Source organism: Jatropha curcas, chromosome 7, assembly GCF_041381405.1.
Source record: "Jatropha curcas cultivar XTBG-Jc1 chromosome 7, XTBG_Jcur_1.0, whole genome shotgun sequence".
Lineage (NCBI taxonomy): Eukaryota > Viridiplantae > Streptophyta > Magnoliopsida > Malpighiales > Euphorbiaceae > Jatropha > Jatropha curcas.
The window spans coordinates 22,431,109-22,454,873 of NC_143157.1; the positions used below are offsets into that span (position 1 = coordinate 22,431,109).

Genomic DNA, 23,765 nt, shown 5'->3' on the forward strand with positions numbered 1-23,765 from the left:
TTTGGTGCAATGCTCACAGAAGTCCAACTTGCAGGTTTTGACATTTTTCAATAATCCCTGATCTGACAATCTTTTCAAGGATTTTTCACCTGCATGTCCCAAACGCCTATGCCACAATCTAGTTGTTTCCAACTCTTTGTCATCACTAGAAACAACTGTTGCTGTCGATCCAATAATTGTATTACACTGATAGTAATACAAATTATTCCTTCTCCGAACTCCTTTCATCACCACAAGTGCACCTGAGATGACTTTCATCACTCCATTTTTTGCAATTACAGTGAGTCCTTTTGATTCTAAGACTCCCACTGAAATGAGATTCTTTGTCAAACTCGGTACATATCGAACATCAGTCAGGATCCTGATTGACCCATCATGATTCTTTAAACGGACTGAACCAATCCCTTCTGTGAAGCAAGGAACATTATTTGCAGTATAGACAACTTCATTTTCAAGTTCTTTAAAGTCAAAAAACCAGTCCCGGTGGGGACTCATATGATGACTGCATGCAGAGTCTAGCAGCCATACCTCACTAGAACTTGACAAATTTGCTGATGAATTGTCTATAGATGTCATGATAACTAATGAGAAGTCTGAGTCTTCATCATCACACTCAGCTATGTTTGAATTAATAACAGCTTTGCCTTTGGCTTTCAGCTTTGGGCAATTTTTCTTCCAGTGACCTTTCTCACGACAAAAGGCACACTCATCTTTTTCAACTCTGGATCTTGAACGGGATCTACTTTTCTTTCCCCCTTTCTTTTGGCTTCGTGAACGACCTCCAACCACCAGAGCTTCTGCTTCAGTTGCCTTTTCCTTCTTTTCTATCTTTCTCAGTTCATGGCTGTAAAGATCAACACAAACTTCACTGAAAGTCACATCTTTATTCCCATAGATTAGAGTCGTTGTAAGATGTTCAAATTCATCAGGAAGAGATGCTAGCAACAACACTGCCAAATCTTCGTCTCCAAATATCACATCCAAATTAAACAAATCACCCACCAACTGATTAAATTTTGTGATGTGTTCATTCATAGTGGTACCAGGAACATAATCGAAGCGATACAATTTCTTCTTCATGAAGAGTTTATTCTGATTGTTTTTCTTCAAAAATTTCTCCTCCAATGCCTTCCACAATTTGTTCGCAGAAGTTTCTTTCGAGAAAGCATATTTTTGCTCTCTAGAAAGACATGACCGAATTGTACCACATGCCAGACGATTGATGGTCTTCCATTCACTTTCCTCCATCTCGTTTGGTTTCTCTTTTTCAATAGCAACATCTAGACCTTGCTGAAAGAGAGCGTCTAGAACTTCACTTTGCCACATGCCGAAATGACCGGTCCCATCGAAAATCTCCACTGTAAATCTTGCATTTGATACAGCATTTCTTACGAAGGTTGATGCTGTAACAGGTGTGGTATTTTTCTTTCCGTCTGTCATTTCTGCTTTAAATATCTAATAGCTATAAAATCAATTTTCAAAATGTGGAACACAACCAAGGAACCTTTTTTATGTGGCAGATCAGACTATGCTGCAACCACAGTAAATACTTAGTAACCTTGGCTCTGATACCAATTGTTGTGGAAATTGGGCTTTTTCCACCAAAAGCAATTTGTGAATTACTGTACTTATTAACTACACTAAGTAAATTCCCAGGTAAGTGGAGGAGTCACAAATGGTCTCACTTAAAACCCACTTGCCTAGACAGAATTTACCTAGAAGTAATTAATTAGACAATAACCACCAAAAATATTTTTACCCAACAATAGCTATTAAATAAATAAAGACAAAAGCAATAAATAAAAGAGAATACCAAAATTTAACGAGGTTCGGCCAATTTTGCCTATGTCCTCGGACACTACTAAATTTATATTTCACTAAAGAAATATACAAATTGAGAGAGGAGAGAAACTTGTCTAACCCACTTAAGAATTGGAAGACAAGTTTTGGAATGAATAAAACTTCAGGAGCTAAGCTCCTTTTATAGCCAAACAACTCTCTATTCCCTTCCCTTTCTTTCGATGTGGGATTTGCAAGCCACCTAACCAATACTTTATTTAACTTTGAATTAGATTCGCGGTTATATACTTCATCAACTGTGCAATTAGTTAAATTGAATAAAGAAAATTGTAAAAGAAAGTTTTGATCATTTGAAAAGTAAAGAGAATTTAATTACTTGAATATAAAAAATATCTGATTGCTTGTATTAAAATAAAATTGTAATTATAGGAAACATAAATGAATAGTATTTAGGAAAAATAAAAATAATGCTTGAAAAATTAAATTGATTGAGTTTGATTTGTTTTGTTAGAGAATTTAGTTGGGCCTTCAACGTTGTTTCTTTACTCCCTTTACAAATTCATAGACAGGTACTAAAAGATTCACTTTAATGTATTTCTATCATTGGCTCATTTAGCTACACCTTCTGTACATAAACAGCTGATTGAGGAGTGTCCATTGATTTGCTCAGCTGCACTCCACTTCTTTTTTATCTCTTTCTTTTTAATTAATTAATTAATAAAAGTTAATTAATTAGTTATATAAAATAATATGAATTACAACTAATTAAATAATTCAATCCAATCTAAATCCTAAAATTATAGAGCCTAAATCTAAAACATGGGTTGATTTGATTTGACTGAACATGTGATGATCACTTTCTTCTAAAAAATAGAGAAAGATTTAAAATCTCATCAAGTTTAAATTTAATAAATTTTGTCTCCACAAAAATATTTGTATATTTTAGATTATCATCGTAAAATTTGAGCTTGATTTATTTATTAATACGAATTTAATAAATAGATTCAATTTTTCTCATTAAATTTATTAAATAAATTGAAACAAGCTTTGTTGAATCTTGAAGAATTTAACACATTAATTTAGAATTCCAATTAGAGTTAGCTAAAAGTCAAATATACGAGTCATATATTTCCAAAAAAAAAAAAAAAAAAAGGAATAAGGGCCCATAAATAGATAAAACCCAAATAATGACCTAATCAATTTTAAATTTGATTTAACGTGAAACGTGATTTGTTTGTTTTAAACTCGAAAGCAAAGGAAATAACCGGTCCAGAACGTTAAAATTAGCAAACGCGACTCTATCCAAATCTGTGCATAGGCCCTCGATTTATATATAAACCTCCTAATCCGCATGCGCCTCCGTTTTTAATATCTATCTATAATATCACCTCCCTTTATCGTTTTGGGAACGTTCAAATTAAGCAAAATCAACAGCTTGGTTTATTGGTTTTGCGTTGGATTTCGTCGAGCTCTGTTGATTATCCATTTTCTTCCCCTCCATTTGATCTGTTTCTGCCTTTTTCTATTATCGGTATGCTCTCTCTTTCTTTTGGGTTTTAATTGTGTAATGGGCGATGTGATTGTGTTCTGTTTGTTGTTTGGTGCTTTTTCTTTCTAATCTGAGCTAATTGGCTTGTTAATTAGAAACGGTATTGATAATTATGATAAGCGAGAGGTTTAGATTTCTTTGAAATTTGGATCAAATTGGCAATTTGTTTGATTTTTATGATTTTTCTTTGGCTTGTATTGAACTCTGAAACGGTTATCTGTTATTGTGGGTTCTGTATTGTTTGGTTTGTTCATTTTGATAGTCTTTTATTGATCCTGCTTTTGTTTTTGGGAATGGAATTAACAAACCTTTGCCTCTGCAAGCAATCTGTTTTGCTTCTTATGGAGAAGAGAATTTGGATTTATACCATAAACCAATAAAAAGTTGAGGGTTCCGTTTCTAATATAACTAAGATTATATACTGCCTCTCAAGTATGAATTTCCTTTTCGAATTCCCTTTTGCGATGCTTGTCCATGTGGAAGTGTAGCTGAGATTTTATGCTTATGTATTAAGAGCAGGGATGATTTTAGAAATTGGCAATTTTGAAGCTGATATTTTGATGAAGGAATGATGACGTTCAGTACTTATGTTCTTCTCATTCCTCATTAGTGGTTTATGGAATCTTTGCCTTTTGTTATATCTGTTTGATTGAACTGAAGCTTGACAACATTTCTTTATCTTTTCATTTTTTTTATATTTTGTAACTAGCTATTTTAGTCTTGTTACTTTGTGCTCCTATGGATTTCCAGGATATCTGTGTTTGAGTAGCTGATCTTGGGAACAATTGTTTTTGAACCATGGAAGTTATTGGATATAATTATTTTGTTTCCCCCCTTTTTTTTTCTTTTTGCTATTGTTTTTCTCTGTTGCTCCCTTGCTTAATCGATGGCAATAATGAGGAATATTATGAGCCTAGATATATACCTTGAATTTTTTAGTGATCGACATATTGGCATTTTTCCATCTGAATGCTAACAAACCTCAATTTTGAAACAGGGTGCATGCCTATGGAACCGAATTTCTTTGCCCCTCAGGTACATGTTGAATCTGAAGATTCCAAATGTAAGCAGCACCAGAAATCTGTCTCATCCCCAACAGGTATGTCAGGTGACAATGGGGATTGTTTTGATTGCAATATATGCTTAGATTCAGCACAAGACCCTGTTGTTACATTCTGCGGTCATTTGTATTGTTGGCCATGCATTTACAAATGGTTGAATGTTAAAAGTTCTTCACTGGATGCCGATGAGGAACAGCCAAAATGTCCCGTTTGTAAGGCTAACATTTCTCCAAATTCCTTGGTCCCCCTTTATGGTCGTGGTACATCCCGAACTGATTCGGGATCAAAGAAACCCTCTCTAGATGTGGTCATACCCCGTAGACCACTTCCTGCACTGAATTCATTGATTACGAGTCAAAATCAGCAACTTCATCCAAACTTCGTTCAGTCACAATCACAACCACATACCTTTCATCAACAACAATATTTCCCTAACCCTTACAGAGGTTATGGAGCTATGGCCTCATCAAATATTGGTGGTGCTGCAATGACACAAATTTTCAATCCAATGATTGGAATGTTTGGAGAGTTGATATTTGCAAGAATCTTTGGGACATCGGACACGAGTTTGTTTGCTTATTCTTACCCAAATTCTAATCCTCTCATGGGAACTTATAATCAGAGGATGAGGAGACACGAGATGCAGCTTGAAAAGTCTCTAAATAGAGTGACCATCTTCCTGCTCTGTTGCATCATTTTGTGTCTTCTGTTGTTTTGATTACATTAGTTTTCAGCTTTTGTATATTTGTATAAAAGTAACCGAAAGAAGTAATGAGCATACTCACAGGAACAATACTGCTAGAAATTTTGCTGGAAACTCACTCTGAGTTTTCCCCGAGGCAATTTTGCATGTAAATAATGTCATTCTTCCATATTATTACTTGGTATTATTTTGTGTTCTGCTGTGAAAGTTATTGAATATGATACTGTGCTACCTGTTTCTTTATCTTCGAAACTTAGCACAATTAATGGTTTGTGTAAATTTTTTTAACCACAGAAATCTTGTGAGTTACAATATTTCCCTCATCCTTGGACTCGTGATTCTCTCAGCTCAGCTGGGTACACCTATTTCACCAATCCAACATGTCCTGAGCTTCTATTCAAATGTAATATTCAACTTGCTCTATTCCGTTTCACCATCTATCTGAGATGTATTACTGAAACATCTAGCAGGTAAGCGGATTAGCCTCAAATTTTGACCAATGTTAGCAAGAAAAATGGAAAAATGGTAATTAATTAGTCTCTAGCTATTACTATTGTTCGGTTAATTTTGACACTTCTCATTATCATACGGTTGAAAGGACTTCTAGAAGAGTGAATTAAGTTCGAAGTAGTAAGACTTGAAAATTCTTATGACCTAATTTATTTGAAGCTTTGTTGTCGGTGCCGATCTTTTGCATTCTCTCATCGGACTTCCGTTGTGATCAGGCATTCATGATTACTGAGTCTTCAAACTTGGTAATTGGAACTTATGATCTAATTGCTAAGTAAAAGGAGATTATTCTATTATTCTGTTGTGTAAATCTTGATGTTATTTCGGCAAGTTCAGTCTTCTGATGAATAAAAAATTTTTCTATAAAGAATGAAGATGAGTTAACGTTTGACGTGATTTTTTTTATTTTTATGTGCAATTGACGTGATTCATGTGCCTCGGTCAAGAAGAAGAGGAAGAAGAAGAAAAGAAATAAAGAAGGAACAAAAAACATTATTCTTTCATGTTCTTTGAATTGAAGGATTCCATATAACTAGAGAAATAACAGTGCTTGGAATGTTCTCCGAAACGACCCTTGACCATCTAATAGACAGTGGCAAGCAAAACTAGTGGTTCAAGTCCGGTCAGATCATTTTGGGTTTTGGTTATTTCGAGTCTGGGTAATTTGGATCATACAAAAATGGGTTTGAATCAAGTTGCTTTGCATAGTAATTGTAGATTAAGGCTTTATTCGACAATAATTTTTGAGCTAGCTTTTAGTGTGATCAAGTCAAAACTGTATTTATATTAATTGTAAAGTTTAGTAATATAAGCTTTATAATAACTTTTAAAAATTAAGAGAACTTTTTATAATAGCTTTTATAGTCGATTTTAAATATCCATATTCGAATCCATTAAGAATTTTATTATCCATATTTGTACCTGTCCAAACTCATTTAAAATACCCATTAAATCGATACGAGAAAATAAATAATAAAAGTTGAATTGAATTGATTGCATAAAATATATACGATAATATTAATTCACTTTTAAAATAAAAAATATTGAAATTTATCAAAAATCATATATTTTTTGTTATTCTATATTGAATCAAATAGATCATATTTTGGAACGAGACAAGAAATCAAATAAATTAATTTACAGTTTGAGAATCATTCCCAAATGAAAAATAATTAATTTAGATGGATCACGTATTGAATTTAAATAATACCATGAATTACATAATAAAGGTAATTGCCATCTATCAATTAATCTCAATCACTTAATCAGCAAAAATTTTATCCGTTAGGAACTCACAAAGAAATATACGTTTTATAATATAACCCACATGTACAAAAGAAAGAACAAATCCATTAGTCAAACAAAACTAGTTTGAGGTTTTTGAGGGATTATATGACGACACTGCTTATCCAAATGGGAAGCCTAGTGGGGCAATCAATATAGGATAAGAGAAAGCCCAATCAAAACTCTTCTTCTTCTTCTTCTCCAATTTCTTCCATACTTCCTCTCATGAAAAGTCTTCAATGCCAACTTGCAATTACAGAAATCACTCCACAGTCCATACCCTCTTCTTTGACTAAAATTTTGAGTTTCAAAAATTGCACATTTCATACATTTTTGGTCAAATTCACAACTAGTATTTTTGGAACTATATACACCTCAAATCTTAGATTGGGGTGACTTGTCTCTCCATGGCCAAAAGAGTAAATGAGGGAATTAAAGGAAGAACAAAGTTGACTTTTTATGGATAGATAAAAAAAAATATTAATATTTTTATTTTTCCATTATAATTCTTTTCTTTTATCTTAAAAAAGTATCTCAACCACCCGCTACTAGATAAAGTGTTTCATTTGCTCCATCTATAAGAATCAATCTCACTAAAAAAGAAAAGTGCTGAATTACTCGTCTCAACATTCGTTGGTTCATTATAATTCTTTTTTTATATGCTTATATGAAGAGTTTATATCTCCTCCCATAATCAACCACTGCTTGATTTGAAGCTCAATGACCAATATTCAAGCCAACCCAATCCAAATTTTATGTAGATACATTAAATAATTAAAAACTTAATTAAGAATTTTATTAAATAGATATTAAAAATAATTTAAAATTAAAAAATAGCTGAAAAAATTTTATTGTAAGTGTTGAATTATATTATGCAACACTGCCTTAGCTTATCATATTATTTGTAGATTAAGCATATCAAAATAGAGTAGTTCTTATTTAGAGAGATCCATGTGCATCTCTCTACCTTGAAGTAGATCTCACCATATATAAAAATAGATATTTTTCCATGTGAGAAAATCTCATGTTCTTTGGAATTCACTTCATTTGGAAGGCATATATTTAGAAAATTTTTCTACCAAAATAACATGATATAAACTGATAATTAAAAATCTTAACATTCATTGAATGATAAATTGATAAGTTGAACCTAATCTTCAACAATTTTATTTTAATAGAGTATATTTACTTACACTGAGTGTATAACTATATATTCATACATCTACCCAATAGTTATCTATCATTTAAAAAAAATTGTTACTCTTTGTTATTGTCTTTTTCATTTTTTTTCCCAATGAAAAATATTCATATTTTAATTAATAGTCTCTTTGGTAATATTAATTATTTTAGTAATTGTAACTGTTCTATCAGTTGTTAGCTATTAAGTATTAACTTTTAACGGGTAACTGTTTATATAGAGGGTAATTGTTTATATGGAGATTTAAATTATAAGTATTTCATACAAATTGTTGTTTAACTTAAAATGACAAAAACGATATTAGTTGTTTAATTAACTGATCAATTCGAAAAAAAAAAGGTGTAATTGTCAAAAAAATTTAATGAAAAGCTAAACGCTAAATATTAAAATCTAACATTAGAGTATATAACGTAATTCCCTCGACCTCTAAAAGCTATTATAAAAATTATGTTATCAAACACTACAATTAATAAAAATAGAGTTTTAACTTGATCAAAACGCTAAAAGCTAACTCAGAAATGGGTTGCAACACCAATTCTCGTTATCAAATTTACTGGGTGAATATATAAACAATCTTCCCTTATTTTAAAACTCTTATAGCCATTCCTGGCTAATAGAGTCAGAGTTAGTTTTGCAAGTTGCAAGTAGTTAGTTCTGCAACTATTTGAGTGCCAATTATACATTAATAAAAACTTACAAATAATTAAAATATATATATATTAAATAATCCAAGAAAGTTCCATTTATGAATATAATTGATAAACAAAGCTAAAAAACACCGACAGGTGACTCAAAAGCAGATAAGCCACATGCAGTTGCTCATCCATGTTCTAATTCTGTCACCACAAACCGTACACGTTTCTCGTACTTTACAGGACCCTGCAAAATGCAATTAACGCGTTTTTTCAACATCATAATGGAGAAATTCTTACAAGATATATTAAATGGTTTAGATCCAAAATTTCATTTTCGTAATATAATCACCGACAACCGCGTTTTAGGGTTGTATATAAACAGAGGCACTCTCTTCAAGAATTTGTAAGTTCAAGATTTGTGTATTTTGCAAGAAAAGATAGAAACATGGGTCCTATCATTGTTTTGCTTTGGCACTCTTTGTTCATTGTAGGTATGTTTTTGAATGGGATTAACTGTCAAGTTAACGGTTGGATTAATGCTCATGCAACTTTCTATGGGGCCAATCAAAATCCCACCACTCTTGGTAAGTTACACTTACTTTGAAAAAGTGAAAGAGAACAAATAAAAGTGAATTATTATTTAATTTTTCTGTTATATGTAAATATGTTGGTTAGAATTTTTAGTTTTGGAGTTTAATTGTATGATTCATATCGTTAATCTTTCTGTCGCCTTAACCATTAGTTAGAAGGATTATAAGTAGTAAAACAATGGAAACTCGAGCAAATCTTATAATTAAATTCTTAATATATAGGGAATGACATAACTATGGGTGAACCAGCAATGGCCTTTGCCCCTCCTAATTTTAAAATTTTTATAAAAATTTATCTTACAAAATGTAGAAAGTTTTACATTTTATCTATAAAATAATGAATTTTTTTTTTAATTTAGCCTCCTAAAATTTGAAAAAAAAATTCACTATCCTAAATCTTCTTTCTGGTTCTAGTCTACATATAAGATCCTGACTAGTATATTTGAGTTACGATAATTTACTTTTTTAGACGCTTTTGCATACCTGGTAGCGCATGTATTTATTTGAGACAATATTAATATTCCACTAGCAACTGAAGGAAAAATAAGCAACATAATTCACTCTAGAAAATTTGAGGATAATCGGAAGACAAAATAGTAATTTACTCAAGAAAAAAATAACAAGAGAGTTCATATTTGCATATAATTTACAATTATATACGTTGATACTATAGTATTATAGAATGCCTTCTTTGATTTCTTTAAATTAAATTGAAATCGCCTATCTCTTATATATTTATTATCAGGAGGAGCATGTGGATACGATAATACCTTCCATGCTGGGTTTGGAGTTCACACAGCAGCTCTGAGTGGTGCACTTTTTAGAAATGGAGAGGCATGTGGGGCTTGCTATCAACTAATGTGCGACTATAAAGCTGACCCAAAGTGGTGTATCCGCCGTGCCGTTGTCACGATAACCGCCACTAATTTCTGCCCTTCGAACAATAATGGAGGGTGGTGTAATCCTCCTCGTCACCACTTTGACATGTCCATGCCTGCTTTTCTTCGCATTGCAAGGCAAGGCAACGAAGGCATAGTTCCTGTAATTTACAGAAGGTAATAAATCTAAACAAGCTCACTAACAAAGTTAAACTTGAATTTTTAGACCATTTTATTTATTTTTCTTAATTACTTAAAAAATCCTGATTAATTTTAAGCATGTGAATGAAATGAAGGGTGCCATGCAAAAGAAGAGGAGGAGTTCATTTCACCCTAAGAGGACAATCAAATTTCAATTTAATAATGATATCAAACGTTGGAGGCAGTGGTGATATTAAGGCTGCATGGGTCAGAGGTTCTAGGACAAGATCATGGGTCTCCATGAACAGGAACTGGGGTGCCAATTGGCAAAGCAATATTGACCTTAGAAGCCAAACGCTGTCGTTTAAGCTCACTTTGGTTGATGGAAAAACACTCCAATTATTCAATGTTGTCCCTTCAACTTGGAGGTTTGGACAGACATTTTCTTCATCAAATCAGTTCTAATTAATCAAGAGAGAGTCACAGTTACATGTCCTTGAACTAGCATTTTTGTATTGTTTTAGGACATATAGCTAACATATATTATACTTTTATTTTTATTTCTTTATTTATATATATGTTTATGCATATAGCTTCACAAATAGGAGGCTTACGCAGTCTATTGTATTTTGATTGAATAATGTTATTAATATATCAATAAAGGAAAATTACTGAAATCTTACACATATTTGTATTATATTTAGACTAATTTATTTATGTTTTAATTTTGCGATATCCAATGTCTTATTTTTTATGTTTAAATTTATTTTGATTGAGACTTAAATTTGTTCGACAATAACTTTTAAAGTAATAATTAATGTTTTGATTAGAATCATTAATTTTAATCAAATTGGATAAAAAAATAACTATGGTTAAGAGGATTCAAATTCGAGACCAATCACTCCTCACATAAGTGAGAAAACCAACCAGACCAACATTTGATTGGCTAAAGGCCAAAAAGTTTAGTCTAAATAATCTACTCTTTTGTAAATTATTATTGTCTCTTAAGTTAATTTACTTCATCTGTTAAAAAATATAAGTCGTTTTTGGATGATTATTTTGCCCCAAAATATAAGTCATTTTGAGTATTTTTAAGGAGTAATAAATGTTGTTTTTCCAATATTATCCATATTTATATTAGATACAATAAATATTTTCATAAGTAATTATTAGTTTTGAGATAAAGGACAATTTGGACAAATTATCCTTGATTTTGTTATAATTTATGAGAGTTAATTGCTTTCTCAATTCTTGTACAAAAACTTTAAACGACTTATATTTTGGGACAGAGAGAATACTTATTAACATGCATTGAAGACCTTGAATAGGAAAAACACATACATTAAGGATTTATATTTTTTGAGATTAGCACTTTGGATTGTGTATAATTATCTCTATATCCTATTCGACAATGAAGCTGGTTTTGCTTTTAGGATTATGTGGTTGACCCTCTTTATAAATATTTTTCCATGGATTGAACATATGAAATTATAAAGCACATTTAATAAATTCAAATGTGCCTTATCATTTCAGTCGCTTCTCATACCTAATAATACAACTCGTTAAATAGGAAAACCAACTTACTTTTGTTGAAGAAAATGTGGAAACAAATTGAGAAGGTGATGGAGATCTAAAATAGGAGTTGACTAGCAAGATTTATTACATGTGTCATGTGCTGTTTGGATAAAGAGCATTATTCAGGGAATTGGAGAAAAAAATTTAAAGTACATAGTCTTTTGAGTTTGAGACCTAAAATCGTGGAGAAATGATCTTGTCTGTGAGAATCTTTAGCAACTATAGTGACTATCTTATCTTATCTTACGAAATAGTAATAGCATTAGTAAACCAATTAAAAGCCTATTGATAATAAATAAAAATCCAATTTTTACACATAAATTATTAACTAAGATATGTGAAATGAGGTATAAATCACCAATAAATTCAATTAATTATATTAGTTTGTTTACAGGTAACTAATAATATTAGAATCCTTAAATTGGGATTGTGAAATTGAACACATCTACTTTGGACATGGATGAAACAAAGATCTAGAAGTAAATTAGTATAAAATTTAATTAGAGGAACAAAAATGAACAGGACAAGATGTTTGAAAACTCATTATGAACCGGTGATGTTAAAGGATTTTTTTTTTTTTTTTTTTAAGAGAGGGGAGAGGGCAGTTGTCCTATATATTGCTTTGTCTATGACTGTGTAGCAAATTTTTGTGTGAATTGCTGGCTCATCCTAATTGAGAACTCATATTTTAGATATGGTCTGATTGACAAAATTAGCTATTTTAGTAGCTATTAACTGTTTAATTATCTTGTCATGTTATGTTCAAACGCTAAAAGTTGAACGTTACATGAATTAATTTTTCACAAAATGCTACATTAACCCCTAAAAGTTAATTCAAATGCTATGTTTCCGAACATTGTAAAAAATAGAGTTTAGCTATTTAAAAAATTATTGCCGATCACAACCATTGTCCTATTAGAATAACTCCTTGGCTTATGTATTACATTAGCAAAATTTCACATCACTGCCTTTACTTGTAGTCTATTTGAAAATTTAAAGAGAGAGAAGCAATTGCCTCGTACATAGCTTCATCCCTAATTGGGAAATTTTTGTACAAATTGTAGCTCATATCCTCGTTAGGAACCGTATTTTAGATAGTCCTATTAGAAGAGTTTCTTTTTCTTTTTTTTTTTTTTTAAAGGAGACTATTAGATGTGTTAGCCACTGCTTTAATGTAACGCCCCAAAATTTTCAAATCTTAAAATAATATTATTTTATCGGGTCATGAATGGTGCTACAGAAAGGGGGATAATATTTTATTTAGATCCGAGAAAGATATTGAGTATGATTAACTATGAATGGATAGTGATTTACCAGTCTATGAATAGTACCACCGGTCTGTGAATAGTACTACCGGTCCACATTTATTATACCAATACATATACTATTTATGTTTAAAACCATGTACCGGAATATCATGCTTTAAAAATTCATTTGATAACATAATCATTAATTTCCAAAGTAAGGTTTACTAAAATAATATAATCTCATTCGTTTAATTCAAATATTTTGAAAGTAATAAGACGATTATAAATCCAAATATGTTAATTCTTTAGTTAAGGTTCGTACTAATACAGAATGAACATAAGCAGATTTGATCGTGGCCTATATTAGCGCCACCCCCATCACACAATCGTGGCCTATGAAAGCACCACTCCCATCACACAATCGTGGCCTGTGAAAGCACCACCGTGGCCTATGAAAGCACCACCCCCATCACACAAATAAGCGCGTCCGCCTATTTATAAGGGCTGATAACCCTAGCATATGATCATAGCTTCACATAACAAAATCAATCTCATCATACCACGTTTCAATCATGCATAGTAGAGCCCAAATTAAAATCATTCTTTCACAAAAGCAATAATTCTTAATCAAAACCTCTTCATTACTTAATACCCATCATTTCAAATTTCTCAACTTACAACTTACAAAAATTACCACATTCTTCAAAGGAAATATTGAAAAAATATATATAGATATATATACTTAATATAGGAAAATTTCTCATAAATTCCTTTTCTTTTAAAACTTTCTTAACATTATAATGAAATTTATCATAAGAAACTTCTTATCATATAAAATCATACTTATGTCATACTTATACTATACAAAAATAATAATTAAGTAAGCCTTACCACCCTAGAGTGGTTTAGTGGTTTGGCCTCTTAATGAAAACCAAGGGGAGGAATTTCCTTCTCCAACCAAGCATACTAACATAACTCTTATGCACCAAGGTATCCATTTCTATCCTCATCATGCATTATCTAAACTAATTCCACACTTTATCCCAAAATTTCCAACAATTTTTTCCATTTATATCCATTTAAACATATCCACAATACCACTTTTCAACCTTATCTCTTATTTTTGTCAAATCAATCCTCAAACATACAAATAATCAAGAGAACCTCATCACACATGATTCATACATACATTTATCCAAATAAACCTATGAGTCAAGGCATAGGAAATTTCCAGCATTAAAATATCCTTGACCTTTGCTGTGTTTTTAAGACATAACTTGAGTTATAGGTCTCCAAATTGAATGAAATTAGATTCATTAGAAAGCTAGAGATAAAATGCTACAAATGTTATGAAGGGACCATAGCCCAGATCAATGCGTAAGGTGGTAAACAGAAGCTAGGAACACAGACCAACAGTCCAGACCCGATTCAGCAGAACTAAGTCCAATGTTTATTGAATTCCTACTTAACCAAACACTCAAATTAAACCAATCCAGAACCATGGAAGTCTCAAGACACAGGAAAACAACTTTCATGAAGACCTCAGAACCAAATCTTGTCATTATAGCGGTCAAAATGGGCACTCAATTCAGTGATGCATGTGGCCCGACATAACAAAGTCAGTTTAGGTATTTCAGCCATAAGTTGAGCTATGTATCTCCAAATTGGACACAAGAGGATGGGTTGGAAAGATAAGAAGTAGACCTACAACTTTCATGAAGGACTCAAACAAAAATGGAAAATGGAAATGGTCGAAAACTAGCCCTTAATCTCACCCAATAACACTTTTTCCAAAATTCAGCTTACTTTAACCATGAAAAGAACATGAACAACAAAGATACAAGGTAGAGATTTCTACCACATACTAAATACTCATCAAACATCACCCAAGAGCATGTTATTGCAACCAAAGTTCAACAAATCAATCATTTCATACAAAATCCCAAAATACATGTATGATAGCATAAATGCACAAAATCAAAAAGTCAAGTAAGATAAGTGAATTTATGAACACTAACCTTAAAAATAAGCTTTAGCAAGCTTAAATTAAAGCTTTCTAAGCTCTAACTTTGCCTTTACTCCAGGATAGAGGTTTTCCCAACCTTTGGCTTAAGTAGAGAATCTCCAAATTTCTTGAAACTAATCACCACAAATCACTTCTCAAGCTTAATTCTCTAAGATTAATTACTTAAATCAAATTGGGTGGGTTTAATTTGGTGGATTTAACAAGTAAGAAGTGAAGAAAAACAAAGAAGAGAAGAAGAAGAGGAAGTGGCGTTGAAGAGAAGAAGAAGAAGAGAAAAAGTGGTTGCTCAATAATTGAAGTTGACCTTATACAGTGATCAAAGGGTATTTTGGTTTTTTCCCCATAATTGGAAAAAGTGTTATTGGGTGAGATTAAGGGCTATTTTTCGACCATTTCCATTTTCCATTTGTGTCTGAGTTCTTCATGAAAGTTGTAGGTCTACTTCTTAGCTTTCCAACCCATCCTCTTGTGTCCAATTTGGAGATACATAGCTCAACTTATGGCTGAAATACCTAAACTGACTCTGTTATGTTGGGCCACATGCATCACTGAATTGAGTGCCCATTTTGACCACTATAATGACAAGATTTGGTTTTGAGGTCTTCATGAAAGTTGTTTCCTGTGTCTTGAGACTTCCATGGTTCTGGATTGGTTTAATTTGAGTGTTTGGTTATGTAGGAATTCAATAAACATTGGACTTAGTTCTGCTGAATCGGGTCTGGACTGTTGGTCTGTGTTCGTAGCTTCTGTTTACCACCTTACGCATTGATCTGGGCTGTGGTCCCTTCATAACATTTGTAGCATTTTATCTTAGCTTTCTAATGAATCTAATTTCATTCAATTTGGAGACCTATAACTCAAGTTATGTCTTAAAACTTATGTCATACTTATACTATACAAAAAAAAATAATGAAGTAAGCCTTACCACCCTAGAGTGGTTTAGTGGTTTGGCCTCTTAATGAAAACCAAGGGGAGGAATTTCCTTCTCCAACCAAGCATACTAACATAACTCTTATGCACCAAGGTATCCATTTCTATCCTCATCATGCATTATCTAAACTAATTCCACACTTTATCCCAAAATTTCCAATAATTTTTATCCCAAAATTTCCAATAATTTTTCCCATTTATATCCATTTAAACATATCCACAATACCACTTTTCAACCTTATCTCTTATTTTTGTCAATGCAATTAATTGATGAATATTAAACTGCTATTGAGGATTTATATAATTATGAAAATATAGAAGTGTTGTTGTGTTATGATGATTATGTGGAGATGTTGGGAGTTTGGAGTTTAATTGGGAGTGTTTTGTATTCACATGTTTGGCGAGCTCAGTTTTTAAAAGGGAAATTCGTATAGTATTTATGTAGGATTTTTCCCAATCTATTTTTCAAAAAAAAAAAAAAAAAGAGATGAAAACAAAATGAAATGATTATCTATAAAAAAAAAAAAATTACTCGCTACACTTGTGAATACTCAATTACTTCTAATTCATAATCTTATTTAATGATTTGTATGTTAAGTTAAGACGGTGTCTCCGGCACCGAATGTGGCATCTGTTGTGGGGTCTCACGGGACTCGGCGGAGGGTGTTACATTTAGTGGTATCAGAGCATAGGTTTAGGCGGTTCTAGGTTTCTGTTTGATTTAAGGAATATAAGTAATTAAGAGAAGATATATGTTATATATGTTTGATAAGTAATTTGACTCTGTAGCGGATATTCTATGAATTGGTATTGGAGATAGAATGTGGATAAATGTTTTGGATCATGATAGTAGTTTGACCTATTATTGGAGAGCAATGTCATACTTGGTAGCATGTGTAAAGGTTGACATTAATGATTTTTAATTGTATCCTTTCGGATAGTTGATAGAGTTACTCTTCGGAGAAATTTTAAAAGCGAAGGATAGATCTTTGAGAGATGTGATGATTTTCTTGAGGCATTAAAGGATTTGTTTCCTCCTCTCCTTTGAGTTGGTAGGATTTCCATGTGCTTTGAATAGCTTGGAGATTTGATTTGAAACTTGTGAATTTTGACTTTGGAATTGATTTACATTTATAACATAAATAGTATGAATGTGTGATAAAGAAAGTTTATATAACTTAAATGTTTAAGAAATGTATCTTTTTACCATGCTATTGAATGATTGATTTTCATTATGAAATTTTTCCCTTCCTTGATATTTGGATATAAGAAGATTTGATTTTCAAGTGTAATTTTACAAAGAGTTTGAAAGATGAAAATATTGTTGTGTAAATGAAAATGAATTTACATGCGTAGATTATTCATGTGTTTATGAAGTGCGTTGACTTGTGAATTTGTATGTACATAGATAACACTTGCATGAACATATGTACATATATACCCAGTGAAAGATATGTTGGTAATGAGTTGCTAGAATTACCAAGTAAATGAACTATATGATTTGAACTTGAGCACATTGTATTTTACATGATTGAAGTGTGATGCTAGTATATGCATTTTGATGAGATTTGCATGGATTTTTGGCTGGAGAGTATTTATGATTTTAAGGATAACTACTTCTTTGAGTGACGTAAAAAGAGTATGTAGTATTATTGCACAAGTGTAATTTATGAGACCTAATCGATATATACTTTGAGGTCATTCACTTGGAATGTGAGAAATGATTAATATTTATAGGAGATGATAATATTTTGTGGAGTAAAAGTATGCTTAGTTTCTCATAAGCCATTTATGAAATATATATGGATTTTGTGGATAATATGGATTGTTATGATGATAAAAAAAAAATTAAATTATTGTTTTTAGTAAGAATTAAATTGTTTTAACCCTTATGTGCAAATTTTGGAACTCGTATAATTGTGGCACCTTATAGTGTAGCATAGAATAAGTAGGCATTGCATTCTATGATATTGTCTTTTGATGTTAAAAGAACCTATTGAATTCTAAATGCTATATAAATTATAAGCAGAGATATTGGATTAGTGTGAGATGTTATGATGTTAGAAAAGTGAATGATTTCTTTAAGAAAATGTAAGATGATTATGCTATATAAATCATGTCATGAGGGTTAAGAGAATTGATTAATGACAATGAGAATCAAGATATGGTCTGTTCAATTATTAAATTGATATTTAAATTAGTGAGCTGGATACATATTAATGAATATGGTTATGTCAGCATTTTAATATGAAGAAAAGAACACCTATGAAAGTTGAAAGGAATATGACTTGACATGACCTAGAAGAGACTTAAAATTTGGGTTATTAGTAATTGGTGATTTTTTTTTTTTAAGAAACCATTGACTTCTAAGAAGTAATGAAAATGGAGGTAATGAGTATCAAGCTATAGACTTGTACATTTTGGGATTCTATAAGTTAAGTGTGAATTGATAAGAAGAATGATTTGAGGTGATCTTATCCTGCTTAAACAGAACTGATTTCTATGCCAAAATAATCAAATATATGTAAGTACTCATTGTTAAGATGGAAGGATGTAGTGTGATATTTAAAGGAGTTGTTTACTAGACATGAAAGTTTTATGGGGTTAAACGAAATCACTATAATCTTAGAAATATGATATAACTTGATAAATTTCGGTTGGTGTTATAGGTCAAGCCTTCTTAAATAAATGAGCAAGTGGGTATAGTGTACATATGGAGCATTTTCACAAGCTATATTAAAATCATCTTGTTACATTCATGTGTGTGGACTTCACTCTTGCATTTAAGTGGGTACTACCATATGAATCTAAGTATTATGATATATATATATGTATATTCATTTGTGAGTTAATGCATGTTATCTGTGATTTGGTTATGTGGATTTAAGTATTAAACCTTAAAGCATAACCCTTGATTTTTGCATATGGTCCCTGAATTGCATGGTAGAGAGAATGAAAGATGTTATTAAGTGATTCTATGGAAGAGTAAAGAGGGATTTTGAAGGATCTATATAGTTTGGATGAATGATGAGATTATGATATGGTTATTGAATTAGAAATCTCGATTAGTAATTTGGATGATTATGTCTGTATGTAAATCATTCGTTACGGCCAACTCTTCATAGATAATTTGGGAGTGTTTTGTCTTCACATGTTTGGCGAGCTCAGTTTTTCAAAGGGAAATTCTTACAGTATTTATGTAGGATTTTTCCCAATCTATTTTTCAAAAAAAAAAAAAAAGAGATGAAAACGAAATGAAATGATTATCTATAAAAAAAAAAAATTACTCGCTACACTTGTGAATACTTAATTACTTCTAATTCATAATCTTATTTAATGATTTGTATGTTAAGTTAAGACGGTGTCTCCGGCACCGAATGTGGCATCTGTCGTCGGGTCTCACGGGACTCGGCGGAGGGTGTTACATTTAATCAGCTCAGACCATCGATTAAGTGTTGACGTCCCAATTTATGATACGTCTATAGGACGCACCAACACCTTCAAGCAATGGTGGGAGATGTTGCTCCCTTCTTGCAGAATAGTTTCATAGTTTATTTACGACGTTAACGAAATTTCTTATTATTGTATTTGCTTGTACATTATTTGGAACTTAATTCATTTCCCTTAATTGTATAAAAAAATTAATAATATTATAATAATAAGGAACTATATGACATAAATTAAATGGGTATTTATGTATTTTAACTATGAGTTTTGTCTAATTAAATTGAATATTTTTTAGATTCAACTAAAAAATGGATTTCTATTTATTTCAAAATCATTTCTTTTTTAGATAAAAAAAAAAAAAAAAGAAATTCTCTCTCTGTCAATTGTATCTTTTCCAAGCATGATAAAGCAAAGGAAAAGGTTGCCGTTTCAAGCACACCGATTATAACCCAAAAAATCAGTCAAAATGTTATAATTTTAGGAACGATTTCATTTGATACAACGGCATCGTTTCATTCGTTTGCCTAGCAAATGCAAACGTGGCCATAATTGTCAAACTTATTCCATGTCATCGTGACACAGATGCAATGGTACGAACAGAGAAATTAGGATAAAATCGCGATTAACGTCTAAGTTTATTAGAATTGAGAATTCAAAGTTTAGCGTAAATGAGGTAATTAGATTAAAATATAAAATAAATAAATAAATAAAAGAACCTCCCTCTAAATTAAACTCATTCATTTTTTTTTTTATATGAAATTGCTTATCTTTTAAAGTCATTCTTTTAAAATCCAAAAGCAATTTTTGTAGATCCTTAAAAATATCAATACGTGGTTTTTGCATTGATATTAATTTAAGAGATATTTGGTTCAATTGAATTATATATGTAGTTGATCGTTGATTTACACTGAACAACTAAATTAGAAGTGTTTAGTAAAGATTTTAAAAATTAATAATTAATTGCATAACTAATAAAAATCCTAATTAATTTTTGAATCAATCAACTCCATCTCAAAGATTAATACTTCCTTTGTTCCATTTGATTTGCATGAATTGACAAAACACGCATATTAAAATTTTAGTCAATAAAAATTATTTTACCCCTTTTCACTATTAACTCATTAAGATATTAATAAAAGTCATTTATTTAATGAAGGATCATAAAAGTTATTATGGAAAAAAATAATTATTTATATGTCTAAATTTAGAAACCTTGCAAATATTCTGGACATCTAAAAAGGAATAACAAGCAAACAAAATGAGATGGATTGAGTATTAATTAGTTAGTAAAAGTATTAATTAACGGTTGATTCTATTAATTATATTTTAGGGCTTATTTTTTCTTTATCCTATATTAGCTAACTTATATTTATATGATATATTTTTTTTTAGAAGAGAAAACTGTATACAGACATGGTATATATAGTAATGTGTTTCTATATTTTTATATAGGAAGTTTAATAATAAACCATTTATACAAAGAATAAAAAAACACAATTTTGATTTGAAGTATCTGATCGAGTTGACAGGGCATAATATTGATGCCATCGACGATCGCTTGCTCCACTTGGTGGTTATTCATGGTCACTATTCGACTTCATGGTCTTTCTGCAAGTCTGATTTAGTTGCCTTCAAATTTTTTTTGGAATCTACATTTATTTTTGCATAACTATTCAAATAACAAAAGACGCTGAATAAAATCACTATAATGGTGACAACAATAACTCAGAATTAAATCTGAGAACAAAATCGCAATATATGGGCGACAACAATTAAGAAGATCTGAGGATTATTTGCAAAAAAAAAATAAACAAAAAAAGAAAAGAAAAGAAAAAGAGGTGAGCACCGGTGACCGGCCGTGAAAAAAGAAACAAAGATCTTTTAGATTTTAGGTTCAAGAGAGAAAGAGAGAGCGGCTATATTTATATTATATTTAAACTATATTAACTTTATAAAAATACTTACTACAATTTTTTTTTCACATTAATATTTTTATTTGATTATTCATTTATAATTATTTAAAATAATAAAATAATATTAGATATTGTTAGAAAAATTTAATTAATATTTTTATTTATATAATACATTAAAATAGACAAACAAATATTTAGCTTAAAAGATAAAAAAGTATACAAAATATATGATAATATATAAAAATTATACTTTTAATATTTGTTCTAGATTTAACAGAAATATTACTGTAATTTTACCAAAAATTTGACATTCATGGACCACTAACACTAATTATTAACAACCGTTATCAGCTACTAGCCAGCACAAATAGTTAAACAAACGATCTCTAAATTTCAACAATGAAATAAGAATGAAAATCAAAGTTTTCTTCCTCTTCATTTTCTCACTTTTATGTATCTTTAGCCTAATTAAGAATTCAAATACAGCAAATTGTGTTAATTAGCCTAATTAATTAGAAAAGACAAACAACAATTTGTTAGCACATAATATGCTAAAGACAAGTAATACAAAACTTAATTAATTAAATAATTAGTTGGTGTGCAAATAATCATTATTTGTCTAATCATTGTGCATATCACATTAAATGGTATAAATTAGAACTTAATTAGTATCAAGTTGTATAGCAAACTCAAAAGAAAAAAAAAAAAAAAAGAAAAATGAAATATCTCATCTTAGGGTTAATCACACAAGTGCTAGCTAGCTATAGTGGTGCTGCAACTAATTCAAGCTTACCTTTATCTCTTGTGCATGCTTTCCTTCCCACTATGAAACTGTTTTTGCTTTAACAATTTCAACTTGCTATTTTTGATTCTGCTGTTTCCTTAGTATCTCATGAAACCACATGCGCACTATTGCTTACTTTGTTCTTTCAAATTTAAATTTTTTGAGAGTTCATTAATTACAACACAAACCACTTGCAAATGTTTCTGTTTTTTTTTTTTTTTAGAGTTGTCTTTTTATCAGTCTCATTGTATATATATCAAAGGCATGAACATATGTGTTTGTAGTAAATCAAGTTGTTGTCAAATATTGTATTTTCAAGCCATGAAGCTTTTCTTCTACTATTTTAGTTGCTTTCTCTTGGCATTGGTTCTCTTGGCTCCCTCAGGTACTACATTTATATTGCATTTTCGTTAACAAGCATTTCTATTATATGTATATATAGTTAACCTGGATTTTTGTTTTCACCAGGTTTTTTTTAAACTTAAGTTATTTGAATTAAGTTGGGTGTATATGGTATTGGCTTGGGTTAGTATTTGAATAAAATAAGTTTTTCATGGACATTATAAGTTAATAAATTTAATTTTTTTTGCTAATAAAAAAACCCACATTTTTGTGTTGCTCTCCTTGATATTTTATTTTGAAGTTCGTAACTGTTACTTTCTATAAGTATTTTTCTATAAATTAAACTCCAATTCTTAAAATATAAATATTATATTTACCCTCAATAAAAGCTCGACCTAATAGATTATTACTTTTAGTTAGAGTTTAAATAAACTTATTATAATTACAATTAATTATGCCGAGCTCTTATATATTGAGGCTAAAAAATTCCAATATAATTTAGTGAATTTAATTATTTTGACCAAAGAACTTAAGAGCTTGACCATTTATAACATATTGCCAACAAATTACTTAAGAACTTGAAATACAAATACCTATTCTGCAAACTTGTTCACTCACATGTAAATCCATTTGGTTTTGATTGACAAAACAGTGGAAATGAGGGAAGTGAGAAGAGAAATAAATGAAGGAAGGTGTTCTGAAGTGATGGACCCAAGTGGATGCAATCTCTTATCTTGCAGGCAAAGGTGTTTTCAGCTTAAGAATGGAAATGGTGTTTGTATGTCCAATCTCAAAGAGGGTAATTATCAATGTGTTTGCTACACTAATTGTTGAGCTATTTATAAATATAGCTACCAAGAAAATTTCCTTCTTGTCTTTCAAGTTTCAAGCCAATAACAATTTATGTAATAGTGATGCTTCTTACAAAAAAAACTGCTTCCTATTTTCTTAATTTCTTCCTATGTTAAGGATTCAATAAATGCATATATGCAAGTATGAGTTGTAGCTTGTAGTATCAATATTTTTGTTATGTTGTGATTCGAACATGAATTTACACTAAATGATATATGTATTTATTACCGAGTTATAATCTATTAGTACAATTTTATAGAATTGTTTGATTATGCATTTGTCATCGGATTATAAATGATG

At 30.7% G+C, this 23,765-nt stretch overlaps 2 protein-coding genes and 1 long non-coding RNA gene across 3 annotated transcripts; all 3 read left to right on the forward strand.

The window, feature by feature from the left end:
* Window positions 1-3,062: 3,062 nt before the first annotated feature.
* Window positions 3,063-5,300, forward strand: LOC105644261 (E3 ubiquitin-protein ligase RMA3). The gene is made up of 2 exons (XM_012229554.4): window positions 3,063-3,331; window positions 4,347-5,300. The coding sequence occupies exon 2, from the start codon at window positions 4,352-4,354 to the stop codon at window positions 5,126-5,128; it is 777 nt and encodes a 258-aa protein (XP_012084944.1). The 5' UTR covers window positions 3,063-3,331; window positions 4,347-4,351; the 3' UTR covers window positions 5,129-5,300.
* Window positions 5,301-9,037: 3,737 nt separating this feature from the next.
* EXPA12 (expansin 12) lies at window positions 9,038-11,031 on the forward strand. The gene is made up of 3 exons (XM_089724367.1): window positions 9,038-9,324; window positions 10,076-10,385; window positions 10,505-11,031. The coding sequence occupies exons 1-3, from the start codon at window positions 9,186-9,188 to the stop codon at window positions 10,812-10,814; spliced, it is 759 nt and encodes a 252-aa protein (XP_089580493.1). The 5' UTR covers window positions 9,038-9,185; the 3' UTR covers window positions 10,815-11,031.
* Window positions 11,032-22,433: 11,402 nt separating this feature from the next.
* Window positions 22,434-23,726, forward strand: LOC149494969 (uncharacterized). Its single transcript, XR_016321839.1, has 2 exons — window positions 22,434-22,656; window positions 23,266-23,726. It is a non-coding gene; the product is annotated as an uncharacterized LOC149494969 (long non-coding RNA).
* The last annotated feature ends 39 nt before the right edge of the window (window positions 23,727-23,765 follow it).